Source organism: Cydia strobilella, chromosome 4, assembly GCF_947568885.1.
Source record: "Cydia strobilella chromosome 4, ilCydStro3.1, whole genome shotgun sequence".
Taxonomy (NCBI): domain Eukaryota; kingdom Metazoa; phylum Arthropoda; class Insecta; order Lepidoptera; family Tortricidae; genus Cydia; species Cydia strobilella.
The window spans coordinates 20292665-20311406 of NC_086044.1; the positions used below are offsets into that span (position 1 = coordinate 20292665).

The following is an 18742-nucleotide window of genomic DNA, read 5'->3' on the forward strand; positions in this document are numbered from 1 at the left end:
TATCTCTGAAAACTTGTTAAAAACCTGTTAAAGGTACAGTATGTATAAGTTACTCTATGGTTTACTAAAAAGGCTAGTGCTGCACTCTGGTGGCAGAACAATGCAGTAATATAAGGGTATTCCAAGCATCTGCGGGATTCTTACTTCAGGACTTGACGAAGTTAAAAGCAAGAATATAGTGATCGCGCTTATGCGGGCATGGTAATATAAATACATATGGTAATAGCGACCCGTCCCGGCTTCGCACGGGTTAACAAATTATACACTAAACCTTCCTTAAGAATCACTCTATTGATAGGTTAAAACCGCATGAAAATCCTTTTATAAGTTTTTGAGTTTATCGCGAACATACAGACAGACAGACGCGTTGGGGGACTTTGTTTTATGTGTACTACCTATTGATATTGAAGTCCTTCGTAGACCATAGTTATGGTACTGGACTAAAGGGGCCGAGGAGGGGGGGGGGGACTATCAGTCCGCCGGACGATATCGGCCTGTCAGTTGTTCGGAACTGTCAACTGTTCTAACTGACAGGCTGATGTCGTCCAGCGGACTGATAGTCAGTGGGCGCCTTTAAGTTGGATAGTTTTACGGTACTTATCTTAGTTTTTTGTTCAACTTTTCAAGGCGACAAATCCCAAACAATACACAAAGCTACTTTGTTTAATGTCACAGGTCACTTGGGTAACCAGTAACTCAACGTGGGTAATAAGTTATAAATAACCGGGCGATACCAGTTTGGGTTCCCATTGCATGCTTTCGTCAGTGAAGGCAAGTAATTATTAGACGGACGCCAATGTAACGTGATCTCGAGATTCCTAACGGCCCGGCCACGACATCGCGCGGCGGCGGCAGCGGCGAGCGGCGGCTATAGGTTGGAGCGAGACACAGCGATTGGACCTTTCGTTCCCACCTAAGGCCGCCGCTCGCTGCTGCCGCCGCCGCGCGATGTCGTGGCCTGGCCGTAAAGGTGACGTACGGGTGTCCACTGCAGTTCAATTTCCTTGATAAAAGAAGTAACGTTCGCCACCGCATTACAGGCGGACACGCTATACATCAAAATCACCTGCATTTATATGTGTGAACGGCACGTCTGTACACGCGTCATGCGTCATAGTGTAAGTACTGAGCGGCCGGCAAACAGCCGTCAATCTGCTGTCGCGGGGCGAGGTAATTCGAGTCGGGGCGGGGCGGTATGTGCCTGCGTGGCCGTTCTGTATGATAATACTATTGGAAGTAACGTTTGCCAGACTGTTTATTTATAAATTATTTGGTTGGAGAGCGTTTTTTTACTGGTCTACCTGAGCGTTACACTCGCCCGTGTTCCCCTAGCATTATGAATAATATCACACAGTTATCTACACGCATCCGTCATTGATAGCCGTGCTTAACAAATGGGGGTGGCGTTAAAATGTTAACCTACTTAATTACCTGACCTGGTTAAAAGGGCGTAAGGTCTTACGCGGTATATGGCTGAGAAGCTCTTTTTAGATTTAGAATTTAGACTGATAAAAGAAAGGTTTATCTATTGTATTTTAATTGTTAGAAGATTAATGATTATGTTAAATTAAATTTTAAAGTAGGTGAAACGTTTTATGGAAATCTAAGCAAACATATATGAATTTCGTAATCACTTTTTCAGGGTTCCGTACCCAAAGGGTAAAAACGAGACCCTATTACTAAGACTCCGCTGTCTATCTGTCTCCGTCTGTCACCAGGCTGTATCTCACAAACCGTGATAGCTAGACAGTTGAAATTTTCACAGATGATGTATTTATGTTGCCGCTATAACAACAAATACTAAAAACAGAATAAAATAAATATTTAAATGGGGCTGGGCTGGGAGCCCTCCCATACAACAATTTTTTTTGTCGTTTTTTTGCGCAATGGTACGGAACCCTTCGTGCGACGGGTCCCACTCGCACTTGGCCGGTTTTTAATAACTACTACTTCAATAATGGCGAGTCAAAATCAATGCCTACTTTAGAATTGGTTTTTCTTAAATTTAGCAAAACGTTGGTTGGTGATTAGCAAAATATCAAAGGTCTGAACAAAATCGCAAATGTCAACGAAAGGATTGAATTTAGTAACAGTATATTGCAAGATATAATCACCCACCGTATCTCATGAATACAGCCTTTCGTATTTTCGAAAGTGGTCACGTTTTTTCATTTGTAGTCCGCCTCTTTCGCACTCATGAAATGTTCATAATAATATACGCGTAAGGAAGAATGCGTCGGATAACGACTCCATAGGGCGACTGGTCGTACAAGGAAGAGTGGAGGGAACCAGATCGCGCGGTAAACCACCTATGCGCTGGACTGACCAAATAAAGGATCAAGGAAACCGCGTATCTGAGTGTAGACAGTCTGCCAATACGGAGAGATGGCGGGAGATCGTGCGAAGAGCTGTGTCCGCCTCTACTACCGATGCGGACGCCTCAACGTGACCACGACCGCTCTATCAAGAGCGATACGACAGCCATCATCATCATAAGGTTATTCTCTTGTCGGTGTAGAATCTCCCAGCTTTCCCTATCCTGCGCCAGCTCTTTGACTTTTTGATACGACACGACCCCTACTTTTTCTTTCACTTGATCTAAAAAGCTGCGTCTGGGTTTTCCTCTACCCCGCTTCCTTCCTATCCGCCCCTCCAGGATAGTTTTAAAGAAGTGGTCGTGTCGTATTAAGTGTCTAATCATTTTTCCGCGTCTATTTGCAATAGTGTTCAGAATAGCTCTTCTTTCACTCACTCTTCTTAGCACCTCCTCATTCGTTATCCTGTCTCTCCAACTAGAGAAGAAGGAAAAATATAGGTACTGAAATCGCGTGCTAGACATGCTCTTACCTATAAGTATGCCTACTTATATGTATATTAATTATGTGGTATGTTTAAGCTCGTTAACATCCACTTACCTTAAGTATTTTACACGTAAGCTGCATTGAAAAGGTGATAAATGCCTTTTCATCTCCCCTAGCAATTAAAAGCGCAGTTTAATATTAAACTCTAAGTGTAAGTTCAAACATGAATCAAATGATATTTTGATGTAATTCCGTAAGGGTGGAACGCAGTCCAAGTATATACACACTTGTACAGTGTCTTGACTTTGAATGCGCTAATGATTTTCAAAGCGACTTAGCGGGCGGCAGACACGCTTTTTGGTAAATATTACAGTGAGTTACTTACATACTACAGTGTAAACTATATAGCGATACTCAAGGGACCGGACGATTTTTGACGCTATAGAGTTTTCGTTATATAGAGAGAAATTAATATTAAAGTAACTATAGGCAACACATGTCGACGTTATAGGGAGTGAATCGTTATATCGAGAGACGTTATATGGGGAATTTTCTATGAAAAGGGACCTTATTGTCGATGGCGCTTACGCCGCACAGCGCCGCTCGGCATTGTATTTGTATCGGAGCATCGTTTATAATGGCGTAAGCGCCATCGACAATAAGGTCCCTTTTTATAGAAAATACCACATATTGAGTTTACACTGTATTTCCAAAATAAATGTGTGTGGTCTCGTACATTTTTAAAAGGAAGGCACAACTTTATTTTTAGTTACTAGATTAGCCTATTCATTTAATTAATAGTTCCTAATTAAATGACTAAAATCTGGGAATCGAAATCTAATGGACGTCTCGCCACTGAAATACCACAAAATCTAGTTACAACCTTTTTTATGCAATGATTAATAACAAATATTTTATTAAATGACTATTTTTTTGTGATGAACAGAGTCCGAGATTAAGCAAACGCAGCAGTGTAAAATACGTATTTATAAGGCTCCAGCTGTCATTGATGGCGCCCCTACGCAAAACTCAATTTAGTTTGAGATAAACCCCTGCCAAATGGGCAGATGTAACGTTTTATTAAATTATTAGCTTTCATCTGCGTGAAATGATGATGATGATTGATAAAAACTACCCTTTATCCTTCCCCGGGCTTCAAAATATCTCCATTTCTTCATGTCCATACTAAATTTCAGCTTTATCGATTCAGCAGTTTAAGCGTGAAGAGGTAACAGACAGACAAACAGAGTTACTTTCGCATTTATAGTCTGCATCTTCTCAAATGATTTTTACGCTTAAACAAAAGCCATTGTCTCTTTTGTGCGAGCGATCGGCCTTTATATGCCATTATGTGTTGGCGCGTGCCACGGCGCGTGCGGTGCTCACCTACTACCTACTTCTAATATTAAGTACGTATAGAAGGGATGGACTAGTTAAAAGTCTAGGTACTGTCTCTATTGTTTCCATCGTGCTCTAAAGTAATGAAGGGATATCTTTAATACGGTGTAACTAGAGAAAGGGAGGTACGTGTGTAACTACAACTTATTGGTTATTAGATGGAGTTGCTCCCCTATTGTAATCCGAGCTTCAAATATTCTAATAAGCTTGTCTGTAATCCGCTTTTTATAAGCTTCTAAGCTTCTGTGGTTAGATAAAAGCTGAAAGTAAGTAAATTATTGAGCTTGTTAAAAGATTGAATCGTTTCACCATGTGTATTTATGGTTCTGTAAGTATGTTTCAGAAGGAAATCTTTAACTGTATTGATAAACACGCATTATATAACCTATAACTTACATGTTTGGTATATCTCTTGGTGTAAGTTGGTTTATAAATAAACAAATAAATACTATTCGAAGAAACAAATAAATGTGATGTTTTCGATTAGGCTTAATGCAGAAGTAAGTCGAAACATAATCGTGCCCACCATGCAAGCTGGGCTTCTAAGCGACATTTAAAATGTTTCTAAACACTTCGACGTTAAAGCCCGTAAATTGTAAGCGAAACTCCGAAATTCAGCTGCATTTTCATCGGCACGTGCCATAATGTTTTCTGGATGGCGTCTCATTTGCCTCCCACCCACATGTTCTCGAGGGGGCTGAGAGTTAAGCAGCCTTTCACAAACTTGTTTGCCTACAACCCCTTTGTTCCCGGCTAATTCTTCCCTGCACGCCCTGTTTTCCTACCTACGACACCTAGGCGAGACTTAAGCACCTTTAACAAAGACAATGCGAACTTTCAGATCAGTTTCTCTTCCTCCATAATATCCTTCCTTCATAATAAATTCAAACAAAGGACAACGGGAAAACGCGCCGTGAACTTCGAAGGGTCCGCTACCAAGTCAGGAAGGAAAGCCCCGAAAGTTCGCCCGAAAAACCAGGAAAAACCCGAAAATTTAAGCCCAACACCGTTCCGGGGTAAGGACCCAATATTATTCGAGGCTTTCTTTTATTCCCTTTGTTTTAGACGTTTTATTATCGTGACCGGCGACCGTGTCATACGCACGGCGCGTGCGTCGGGTGCATCGCATCATTCCATTCTGGAGACGCCCCAGATAACTCGGTAATGAGGCTAAACACAATTTTAAAACTTTTTTCCCTTTGATACAAAGAAACAAAGAACGGCCTAATTTATGTTTTGCTCGGTATCCTTCAAAGCGAAAAAACCCCTCTTCAAAAGTCATTGACAATTTAGGACAAATAGGAAAATAAAAGACCGGGGAAATTTCTAAGGACGACAGCGAGGAATTTAGTCTGGCGTTGGAGGCGAAACATTCCAATAGGAATATTTAGATCAGTACGGTTTTTACTCACTATTATTTTTATTCGCTTTTGGCGACATGTACCGTCCCGAAACCCGTACCATAAACCGTAAATATTTTGAAATATGTCTCACGATAGGTTTAAGTTCGATTATTTCAATAGGAGTTATAAAGAAAGCCAATTCGGTTTGCGTAATGCCCCTTCTGACGCTTGCAGTAAAGAGATTCCGTAATTTGCCTTCTGAGTGATTTTTCGGGATGATCAGAAGGCAGATGGCGCGATATTGGAGATCCTAGTTTTATGTGGCCCTCGCAGACAATACGGGCCGAGTCGTAAAGTGAAACAGGAATTTCTCAAAGGGATCGAAAGATTTGCGTAAATAGAGCGGGCATATGACACGAATACATCAAGGGGTCAAGAGCGGTCTTTTAAATACACATTTTATTTTCAAAGAAAACTGTCAGTGCAGATTACGTGAACGCTAAGAAAGTATAAAACGCTTATATGACAAGACACGAAGAAATTCTGTACACCTCTTTTATAACGTTAGAACACGATAACATTTTTAACAAGACAAAGCATGAAAGGAACTGGATAAAGTTTCTTGCTTAATTGACAAATAACAGGTATCTTTTTTCTTTAATGAAGTTAACGCTGAATAAGGCTTTAACTTTTTTTTCGCACAATTTGCTTTTCAATTGAATTGTAATCTTCTGTTACAGTAAGGAATTTGATTAAAAATCTCAAAAAATATCCTTCAGTTGAGGTCAGGGAAAATATTTCCCACCACACTTTGATTTTTTGTGAAAACAAACACCCATATGCCTATTTAAGGGCTATAGTTACAGAATATTTCAAATACATTTAATCTTTTTTTTAAACGAGAATTTGAAACCCAGATTTCTTAAAGTATGCACCGGACTTTACCTTTGACTAAATTTTTTATCCAGTAAAATATATTCACCTAAAGCAAATTCCTTCGTAAATTCGCCAGCATATTCCAACTCGATATATTTCCCGGCTGTCGCGAGTGAGTCTATAGCTCCGTTCGGTTAAACGGAACTCGGGATCGAGGCTTTCGTGGACTTACGGTTAGCACACTGATCCGCATGCCGTTCCGGTGTGTGACCGAGACAGCGATGTATACGGGTTTCTTCAACCGACAATAATTTTGCGCGGTAGATAATAGGTCATACTGAGAGCATTCCACGGGCTGTCCCGTACAAACGCATTTTATTTTGTGTTAGAACTTTTTTTTCGACGTTTTAAGCTGATGATTATTTTTCTGGCCGTAGTTTTTCCCATTTATCACAGAAAAAGAAACTCCTAGATCTAAATATATCTAGATGTCACACCGGAGCGGCTTGGACACCTAATGTGGAGACAGCCTTAACGTGGACTTACCGTGCCAGCCGTTTGCTGTTTATCGTTGTCATGTAGTTCGCCTGTCCTCTGCGAAAGAAGAAAATGTATTGTTAGGTTTTGTATTTGGTAAAACGTTTGTATAGATCGATTTGAATAAGTGGGCGATAGGTTAAGGGTCGGTTAAACCTGCATCCAACGTCTGACACCGTTAAAACATTCGTTAAATTTTATTTTACGGAGTTTCATAGTTCTCTGTTGTGTAATGTTCATTAGTCCCCGAGTTGGGGTTGGTGCAACCAGTTATACTACTTTGGCTGCCTTTAAGTCACGTGTTAAGAGTGACACTGATTGTTACGAAAAATGCTGGCACTCGATTAGCAGGTAGATAGGTAATAGGTAAGTACCTATAAGACCACAAAAATTCTTGTTTAGTTCCATAAAATTCGAAATGAAAAGAAATTAAATTAAATTAAATTAAATTTAATTTCATTTCTTTTTCATTTCATTTAATTTCATTTCATTTCTGGCTTGGCCACCTATAAAAAAAAAAGAGACTGACTGAGATACTTTGCGGAGATGAGAGGAAACGTGCGGGAATCAACCACAGTAGTTGCTGATGCTGATTCTCTCCTCCGGTCCGCTGAATTACAAGTAGGTATTACAACTAATGCTATGCTTGATTACTGCATGTCTCCTCTCATCTTCGCCTCAGTGGAAAGGGAGCCTTAATTTTACAGAGGTTTGGAGCTAACTTCTGTAAGTCAATGTGTAAAACAAGTAGGTAGGTAGGTAATATGGTAGTCAATTTTACTAATTACTAGCGACCCTTTACAAGTTGTACATAAACCTTCCTCTTGAAACACTATATATTTAAAAAAACCGCATCAAAATCCGTTGCCTAGTTTTAAAGATCTAAGCATACATAGGGACAGACATACATACAGAGCGGAAAACGACTTTGTTTTATACTATGTAGTGATGTATCTTATCTCAATACATTTAAAGATCAAATAAAAATTGAGGCCAAATATGACCCATCTGGCTCAAGAAATATTCATAATTTATTTCACGACGGATAACTTATCCAAAAACAAAAACAAGGAAAAATATTCTGAAATGCAAATTCAGTATTATCATTTCCGGCTTTCCAAACAAGTCTAATTTAAAAAAGTAACTGTCCGGAAAAATCCAGTTACGTTATACCAATTTGTAAAAGTGACATCACAGAATTTGTCAAGGGTCGAAGGTAGTCAGTAGTAGTAGGTCAATGACCGGAACTCACACCTGATGTCCACTAACATACTAAATATATCTTACACACCTGCTCTTAAGTGGATAGAGTGAAGATGGTGCGCCTTTGAACATCTGGGGCATGACTGCAATTTATTTAGTGAGATAGGAAGCTTATTAATCTTACGTTGGATGTGAAGGCGTTGGAACATTGTAATATTTCAAGTTCTGTATTCTTTTCATCTTACGACTCTCTATGGGACCAACCACGAAATCGCGAAAACTTTTTTGCTCTCCTATAGAAAATGAACAAGCCAAAATGTATTCAGAAACAGTAATTTTTTTTCGCGATTTCGGGGTTGGTCCCATAGTAAAACGTTGCTCAGTATAATCCCAAAACCTCCCTGGCAACGGGAATGCACTTATTTTTTAGCCACCGTGTATATTCTCCCTATCTCAAATTGCGGTTTGGTTCTATAGGTTCATTTATTTAAACTTTAAATACAAAAAATTACAAATGGCGGACTTAATGCCTAAAGGCATTCTCTACCAGTCAACTATTGGGTAATATGTTGGTGTAGGAGAGATTCATAACTCACAAGGACAAATTTAACGTCATATTTTGTATTTGTGTAGGTAAGTTATAAAATGAATATGTAATATGTATAATGTAGCCAAATATTATAAAAAGACGGCTATCTACAATCTTTACGTTAAAAACATCCTTGTTGCTGTTTGCAAACGCACTCAAACGTTTTCAACCCAATGTCCAACATAAAAACACAAGTTAAAAATACAAACAAAACTTAAAACAACATAAATATTACACACAAAGCGTTATCTTTACAAAACAAAACAAACTAATGAGTTTAAATTAAAATAAATCCATTTTGTGCACCGTGGACGGAACTGTTTTAAATAAATTATCCAGCGAGATCGGGGCCATAATTCAGGACGGTCCCGCGTCGCGGACGCGTGGACACCTTTTTGCCCTTTTTGTCCCTGGAGGTGTATTCTGTTTTTACAATTTGAATAGGGAGCGTGTATGAACTGTATACAGGGTGTTTATTTGTGACGTTTTCAACCAAAATGTACCACATTGTTGGTTGATTCTACACTGAAGCTATATGAAAATATAGCTTCAGTTGGCCCCTTATTGACAACCGACAATAAGTACCGGTTAAAAATGGCACATTTAGTCATCTGAAATAATTTACGGGCTGAATATATAGGTTTAACTGAGCAACTTTTACTATGGGACCAACCCCGAAATCGCGAAAAAAAATTTACTTTCCCATAGAAATATGTAAGGTCAGAAAGCAAAAATGTATGAAACGGCCAATTTTTTAGCAAGGCTTAAGAGCCCGTCAACGTGCTTACTAGCGCCACTGGTAAATAATTGTGATTATGTAAATTGAACGATAGATACTCAAAAATGGGGGCCGCTACGGACTGTATTTTGTATTTCGGTACCTTTTGAATACATTATAAGTTTTTACGTTGCTGGATTCGTCAATCTATGGTCCAAAGTTAAAACGGCCGTTTATGTTTGGAGTTCATAGATCGACGAATCCAGCTACATAAAAACTTGTTTGATGTATTTAAAAGGTACTTAAATACAATATACAGTATATAGCGGCCCTCTTTTTTAAATATCTATCGTTAATTTGAAATAATCACAATTATTCAGCGGTGGCGCTAGTGAGTGGCTGAACGTAGACTTTATCTCAACGAGATAACGACGACATAGCGCGACTGGCTTAGGCTAAGGCGACAACCACAGGTTGGAGCGAGACACAGCGATCGGACCTTTATGGTTGTCGCCTTGCGTGAGTCGCGCAATGTCGTGGCCATCGCGTAAGCAGTGCAATCAGCGTTAGCGGCTCATGGTGATTGGTGCAGACGAAATGCAGTCAGGAGTCGTCTCATAACTACTGATACTGTGCCGTCGGAAAGTTTCCAAAACTGCGAAATTTCCACTTAAAAATATATCGGAAACTTCTCATATTTTATTTATTTTATTTTATTTTATTTTGGTACATGGAAAACCAACATATCAGAAAACTATAATAGAATTAGAAAGCCAATTATAGGTTTTCACTTATAGAAACGGAATAAAATATCGCTGCTTATCTAAAAGAACGCTCTATCGCGAAATAGTTCATTTTGCAACTAAGTATACAGCTAGACGCGCAATACGCCAAAGTTTATCGTGAATAAAACTCCCGTGGAGTTACGTTAAAAAATGACCAGATGGCAGCTTTGTGCCGTTATGACATTGGTCTGATTGTGACGCCATCTTATGAGCGAGACCGGCCGCTGACCATTTGTGCCACGGCTGTCCGCGTCGTTACTGCGTTTGTTTGGTGAATAACGGCTCAACACGAAATAATACACGAGTGGTTATTAATTTTATTGTGCAACAGAGTAGTATTCACAAATCGTTTGACGCAATAGTAAAGAAAATCTGTGCAACAGTGTATCATTTATGGATAGGACACTGTTCAAGAAAAAGTAAGTACAAATATTTTGCAGTAAAAACAAATGAACTTGTATTAATTAAAATCATAGTTATAGGCGCGGTCGCCATTGCAAAATAATCCCCTTTACTTAATAAAAATAATTAAGTATTGTTATTTAATATGAAATAGTTCACTGTTATTCATAAAATCACATTTAGTTGCCTGACGTAAGACAAATTCAAGAAAGTGATAACTAGCATTTGCATGAATAATACTACTTTTAACTTAGCTGTGGGGCTTGTTTATTATCTACACATAGCTGAAGGTTGACGGAAACATAGACGTCTCTATAGTTTATGTCTTTTTGCATTAAATGGAAGCTTTGTTAACATAAGTTCATGCCTGTGTATTCTTCTTTGTACACTGCGTGTCAGTATTTTTATCTAGTCCCGCACGTTTGTAACTTCTACTTTTTTCTTGTTTGTGCCTATTTGGGGGTGTAATCGGGAGTGTTTGTGTTCCAATGATGTCACTCGACCACAAGATGTATTCTCTGAGCGTGCGCGCGTGAAAACGCTGACGCCGATCGCCACATACTTACCTACCTATTGGCTATAAAATATGTAAGACATCGGGCCGCTTGCATTCGTCCGCGGCCTAAATGTATGGCGGGCTGAATCAGCTCTGAACCTATTGTAGGTACACGTTTGGAGCATTACGTGTAAGTACAATACGTTATTTCAGTGTACAAAACATTAAAGTCGTTTGTTTTTCATGAACACGCAAACAGGAGAGTTGTTTCAGAATCTTCACATCAATCTGAATATTTGTAATAAAAGACGCTTTACAGAAACGTCTACTACAAACGTCGTAGATGACCGCCATGTAACCGACTATAGTAACTATTCTTCTGACGATAGTGTCAAAGACCCCACTTGGAAATAGCCCACGTCGAGATTCGCTGCGATCTTGTTCGTCGAGTGACAGTGATAACGGTGCCAGTAGACCTCAAAGAAAACGAAAATCTTACACAAATAAATCCTGTAAACTTTTGAGTGAAACACGCATGATTCACAAAACCTCATGGAACTTGTGAACAGGCACAGCCCAAATACAGTTACAGTGGAAAATGGAAAAGAACAACATGTTGATGTTAATTGGCACTCAGAAATTAGATGCCACAGAAACAGTTTAACAGTAAAAAAACAGCTCCGAAAATTTTACCGATCCCTCTTTCTAGTATATGTCTGGTTTTATATGAGCACTAAGTAAAAGTTACTGAATAGTAGGGCTCATAAGAACACAAGTAGGTACTATAATAATTATGTTCATGTTCTCGGAAGACCTGAACTCCGCTAGAACCCCATAACTCGATATTCCAAGCTGAGTGCAATGGGCATCATAAATGCGGCGGCTGCCATCACTGCAAGGAAGGTAGTAGGATCCTCCATCCACATACTCTCCGACAATAGAGCAGTCTTAAAGGCTCCAAAAAGCCATATAGTTACATCCAAACTTATACACGAATGCCCCGAACGACTGACGGAGGTATGTCATAATAACAATATCACCCTACAATGTATCAAGGAACACAGTAGATCCCGGGCTAACGATGCTGCGCACGAGCTTGCCAGGCAAGGATCGAGTGCGAGAGCGATTGGCCCGGAACCAATTCTCCAGAGACTGTTTAGCAAGGTACGCTCAATGCTGCTAGCACGTACAGGGAAACTACACACAGAACACTGACTAAACCAGACTGATTGCAGACAGGCCAAACAATAAGCCATGCCTGGCATCAACGAAAAAGTCACAAGGGCACTCCTTCAACTAGGTAGGGTCCGACTGAGTATATGGTAACCACTAACCAGTGTCATAACAGGTCATGGACTATTTAACGAACATCTTTTTATAACAGGTGTCACAGACAGTCCCCTGTGCAGAGGATGCATGGAGACAGAAGAGACGCCTCTCACGCTTTTGGAATGCAGCGGAGTGGCCCATACTGGGCAAAACATCTCGTATCCACGAGAGACCTCCTCCTCTTCCTCCTCCTCCTCCTCCTCCTCAACATCAAAGGTTTGATAGGATTCCTCGAGGAGTTGGGCTGGCAGGACTAGCCCACACCCCTGTCACACAAAATAGGCGCCAGTCGTCTATTGCGGGAAATCTCCTGAATTACAATACAATACAATTAAGACAATACAATACAATACAATAAATTTATGTTTAAGTAATTGCTGTTTTTTTCATTTCTTCATATTATGACAAGTTTAATAAAGATTGTTGTTAAATTTTGTTTACTGTTTAAGAAAAAAAAATACATTAACATAATAATATTGTAATATTTTTTTGTGTTACATAAGATATCTAACACAAAAAAATATTAAAGTTATGTTTGTAATAATGTTTAAAAAACAAAATATTGCTTTAAATACTATTTAGATTTTTTGTTTACTGTTTAAGAAAAAAAAATTTACATTAATTTATAAGATATGTAGCACAAAAAATAATACAGTTATGTTTGTAATAATGTTTAGAAAACAAAATATTGCTTTAAATACTATTTAGATTCGTGATTAAGGAGATTATTCTTATGACGCAAGCACTGAAAAGTCATTATAGTTGATAAGTAGAAAACATTTTTTTTATATAAAACGTAATACTACGGTATTGCTCATAAACTTATAGTTACTTTTATAGTTAAAGACGAATATGCCGATATTCGACATAAAAGTAAACCATTTCGTAGAACTATTTTGCGTTGTGTCCATATTGCTCAAAAACACTCGATCATACATTGAAAATTGCACGTCACAATGCTAAGTATGTTCAAATATTTTTGATTTTGAAGTATAGTTTTTGTTATTTTTATTACTATTTTTGACTTTCCTTGTACTCTATTAAAAAACAAGAAGGAAACAGAAAGAATTTTTGATTTTAGTTTATTACAATACAAGTTATGGCATGATACATTTTGTTTTTTTTTTCAAACCGCTCTCCTGAAAAAATACGTTTTTTGAAATACTGCGTTATTTTAGATAAGCAGCGATATAACAAGGTTATTGCCCACTTAATTACACATGTACAAGTTCATACAGCGCAAGAACAGAGGATCGATATGAATATTCTTGTGCATAAGTCAAAAAATTTCATTTCCGAAATGAACATTTCCTTTATTTCTTATGAAAATTTCCTGAAATTTCCGGAAACTTTTTGAAATTTACGTAACTTATACATCTGTATTCATAAGGCATTTCGCTTGCACTTATAAATGCGCGTGAGATGCCTGATAACAAGACTCAAGGTCGTATCAAAATTATATGAAAACCATATCAAAAATTTAACAGAATCGGTCTGTTTTTGTCGTACCGTGTGGGCACACGAGCTTAGACGTGTTCGCGGGCTGCTTTTAATAGATAAACCTAGCTTTTTGTTTTTTGGCCGCATTGTTATTGGATTTAGAGTTTATGGGAGATGAATGCACTGATTAATGCAGCGGCTATATTCTGCTTGTTTCAATATAATCCAAATCGATGTTTATTAGTGCGTTGCAATCTTTTTTAGGGTTCCGTAACCAAAGGGTAAAAACAGGAACCTATTACTAAGACTCCGCTATCCGTCCGTCTGTCTGTCTGTATGTCCGTCTGTCACCAGGCTGTATCTCATGAACCGTGATAGCTGGACAGTTGAAATTTCCACAGGTGATGTATTTCTTTTGCCGCTATAACAAGAAATACTAAACAGAATAAAATAAATATTTAAGAAGGGCCGTGTACAACAAACGTGTTTTTTGCCGTTTTTTGCGTAATGCTACGGAACCCTTCGTGCGCGATTCCGACTCGCACTTGGCCGGTTTTTTATTCTTCTGTTACTGATAAAACTTGTTGGCCAGACTATAAAATCAATAATCAAATGCTCATCGCAACGTTTTTGTTAGATAAGTCGCTTTCCGCTGTCTGTCTGTCCTTATGTATGCTTAGATGTTTAAAACTACGCAACGGATTTTGATGCGGTTTTCCTATCAATAGAGTAATTCTTGAGGAAGGTTTTAGTAAAGGTTTGTAAAGGTGTAAAAAGTTCGAAGCCGGGGCGGGTCGCTAGTATATCCATATTATTTGATGGTTAAATGTAGGGATCAAAAGGAATCTTAAATTAAGAATTTACTTAGAATTTATAAAATAAATTCATTTTTAATTTTTTATAATAAGTAGGTATAACTAGCAAGAAGCAAAGCCCGAACGAACGTCTAACACCATTTCTAAGAAATGACAAATATCTCACGAACATTCAATTTCAATGACAGACAAAGCAGCTAGTTATTAATAGCCGCGCTAAGAAAGTTGAAGGTATTTTCTAATTACTCCTAACGACGTCAACGCCGAGCTTAAATAAATGTTTGAGCTGAGGTGCGTCCCACAGCTCCACAGAGTCCACAGAGTCTACAGTGACAAGCGTCAAACTATTATTACGATGTGTGTTCCCATTAGAGCTAGCGCAAGAATAGTTGACCGAGCGTTAACGAAGGCACAGAATAAGTAATAGGGTGACTGCTATAGTTATATTGGCCACTATGTAGTAATTGGCCACTCCTAACAAATCAGAAAGAAACAAGCTAATTGAAGTTATTTAACTAGGGAACAAATCAAATTATTTTATCAAATATTTTGATTTGTGTTTTTTTAATAGTCACACTACTAAATGGAAATAATTAATGGGCCCTGGAGGGAAAGTACCTCAAAACCTTAAGTTAGCTCATTTTACTTAAAGGGGACATCCTTTTATTTTTAAAAAGAAATAAAACTGAATGCAGTCGCAATCCAACGCGGTAACGCAGCTGGCGTGATGGGCACCTTTGCGTCGGGGACAGCCCGGGACGGGTTTCAGTAGGTCGTTTTATACACATTTAGTTTATATTTATATTTAGGTTTAGTAAATAAGTTTAGTTTTTAATTGTGGTATTTTCTGTAAAAAGGGACCTTATTGTCGATGGCGCTTACGCCATTATAAACGATGCTCCGATATAAATACAATGCCGCGCGACGCTGTGCGCCGTAAGCGCCATCGACAATAAGGTCCCTTTTCATAGAAAATGCCCCAATTAGTTTTACTATTACCCATGTATACTTATTTTGTGAAATAAAGTAGTTTATATGTTAAGTAAGTAAAAATGTAATAGGTAACTACATAAAATAATTTTAGTCCTAAAACTTAGTTACATTCAACTAAAAAATCATCGCGTAACTTCCTTACCAACTATCCGATGCTTGATAAAAAAAATTGATATTTATTTAATAATTCACTGCTATACAATATTTTGGAATAACAGTATACTAATACTGACACAGTGTTACTGGTGCCAAAAACAAAGCTTTTTCTGATTCAATAACAGTATATCATAGTAATTTGAGGGCCGCCTCGTTGTACAGTCGCCATCAGATATATCGGAGCGGCCGAGGTGCTCAAAAATATCTGAACACGCACTCGAATCTGAACGCCCTGACAATAGAGGCGTGTTCAGATATTTGTGAGCGCTTTGGCCGTTCCGATATATCTGATGGCGACTTTACAACAATGGGTATCTTCGTCAGAGTAAAGCTCTTGTCGCGTCCAAAATCCTATTTGCTTCTTCAACGGTCATTAATCTCAACGCGTCGCTTCAATTCGGATTTCAATTCCAACAATTACTCTCACAACATCGTATTTTATCTACTATAAGACGCAAAACACCGCTCTGACCCGAGCAGATAAGATCCAAATTCCAAAAACGTTATCATAAGTCATACACGGATTTAAGAGAGCTAGATGGTGGATTGTAAATCGTCAAAGCACAATCCCTTCAGGCTTTAACATCGTGCCAACTCAATGCGCGATATGTTGGGTAAATACTTCATTGCCCTGACAAATAATATACTGCTGGCAAATACACTCAATAGCAGTTAAACTAGGTATATTATATATTATGTAAATAAATCCATTCAATATAAATTGTACCTACTTTCATAGTTATTGACTGTGATTGATCAAAATATTTAGATCACTACGGTTACTAGTATTTTTAGTCGCTTTTGGCGACATGTTTCGGACTCATCGGGAGTTCTTCCTCAGGCTCAAGTACCCGCGGAGGCCAAAAGCGATATTTTTTGTCGCTTTTGGCCTCCGCGGGCACTTGAGCCTCAAATATTTAGGTCACTACGGTTACACTCACTTACTAGTAACCGTAGTGACCTAAATATTTGAGGCTCAAGTGCCCGCGGAGGCAAATATTTTGAAATATGTCTTTAGATTGTAATTGCTCAGTTGTTCTTGACGGACTTAATCTACAACAACGTATCTTATTACATTAAAATAAAGAGTATTTTTCATTGGAATCTGGTTTGGTAGTGATATTTCGACAGCCTGCACTAGACAGCTGAGAACTCGTCGGGAGATAGGTAATGCATAAAATTTTAGCGAACGCGACGTGCCGCCATCTTTAAGTGGCGCGACCGAAATATGACACTTGCGAGCGACGGCAAGTATTTAAATCAAGAAGACAATATTATTTAAACGAGTAAATAACAATTTCAGTGCGTTAACTAGCAAATAAGAATTAAAGTGGAAAAAAACCCAAGCCAAATGAACTCCTCAAAAAAAGTTTGTTCTCGTGGCGATGTAGAACGAATGTCAAGGTGGTGTGGCGGCAAGTAAGCGGGACAAATCGATGTTTTTTTATAGATTTGTGTTCGTGAGCAGGGTTTCCAAATTTGTTTTTTAAGATTTTAGAAACTGTATAATACATTTGTATTAACCAAGTGAACTAACGTCAAGTCAGATACTGGCAGTGGCGATTTTCCAGCTACCGCGGAAATTGAAAATTCGTTATCTGCCTCTCTATCACTTGCATATACGAGCGATAGATAGGCAGATAACGAAATTTGGATTTTCGTGGTAGACCCTTTCGGCGCAAAGTATCGTGTTAATCGTTCACACGAGCAATTGTTGGCCTCTAGACGCATAACCATAATTCGGGCCAATGGAAACAGGACTCCGCGTTTCTTACTTTAATATTGCGAGGGAGGGAATATTATTTTATTAAAATTGTCAGTGCAGGTGAGGGAACTGATACCGGGGCTAAATCAAAATAACTGAACATTTCCGAGAGGAATATTCACTCGGGCGTTTCACTCCAGTTTATTTCACTCAGTTCTCCTTTGCATAATATTTTTTTCCCTTTCCTTTATTGACGTAGTCAATCGTTGGAATGAAATTCCCGGGTAATGTATTTTTTGGGAATCGTGTCGCGCTTACGGGACGCATTTCGTTGTTGGAATGCCTTTCTTATACGAGAATTGAATAAGTGCTGCGACATCCGAATATTAAATAGAACTTTATGAATTGTTGGTGCAATAAAATTGTTTGTCTAAGAACGAGATGAATAAGACAGATACAAAACGGAGAGATGGTAAAAACGTGATGTGTGAAAATTTAAGTCTTAAAAGCCCATCAACGTGACTAGCGCCACTGCTAAATAATTATGATTATTAAAATTTTGCGACAGATATTTAAAAAAGGGGGCCGCTACGTACTGTATTTTGATAAGTACCTTTTGAATACATCAAACTAGTATTTATGTTGCTGGATTCGTCGATCTATGAACTCAAAACAAAAACGGCCGTTTTAACTTCGGACGCATAGATTGACGAATCCAGCAACGTAAAAACTATTATGATGTATTCAAAAGGTACTTAGTTTCTTTACATAGTTTCTTTTAAAATACAGGCAGTGAACGTTCTCCGTTTAATTTTTTAACATGCAGATACGTCTGCGAGCGATACTCCAAATTTTTATATTAAAGGAAAAAATGGAAAAAGTTACACTTCCGGCAGGATTTGAACCCGCAACCTCCGCAATCCGTGCGTTGCTCTTAACCAATTAAGCTATAGAAGCCTACCAGAACCTTGCAAATCTTTCCATTCCTTCCCTTATGTATACACGCCTTTGGGGTGGCGTAAAGCGACATCTACCGTAAGACAATTACATCTTTTTAACGGCACCGGAGTCTCAAGTTGCATTGAGAATTCACCAGTAACAATGTGCTAACCCATACTAAAATCAATTTTTTAACATGCAGATACGTCTGCGAGCG

At 38.5% G+C, this 18742-nt stretch overlaps 1 protein-coding gene across 1 annotated transcript in view; it reads right to left on the reverse strand.

Annotated features, from left to right (window-relative positions):
* LOC134740821 (leucine-rich repeat neuronal protein 1-like) overlaps positions 1-18742 on the reverse strand; it is a 374276-nt gene that overhangs the window by 148042 nt on the left and 207492 nt on the right. The window contains exon 4 of the mRNA XM_063673462.1: positions 6965-7012. Coding sequence (XP_063529532.1) covers positions 6965-7012 — 48 coding nt within the window. The remainder of the gene's footprint in view (positions 1-6964; positions 7013-18742) is intronic.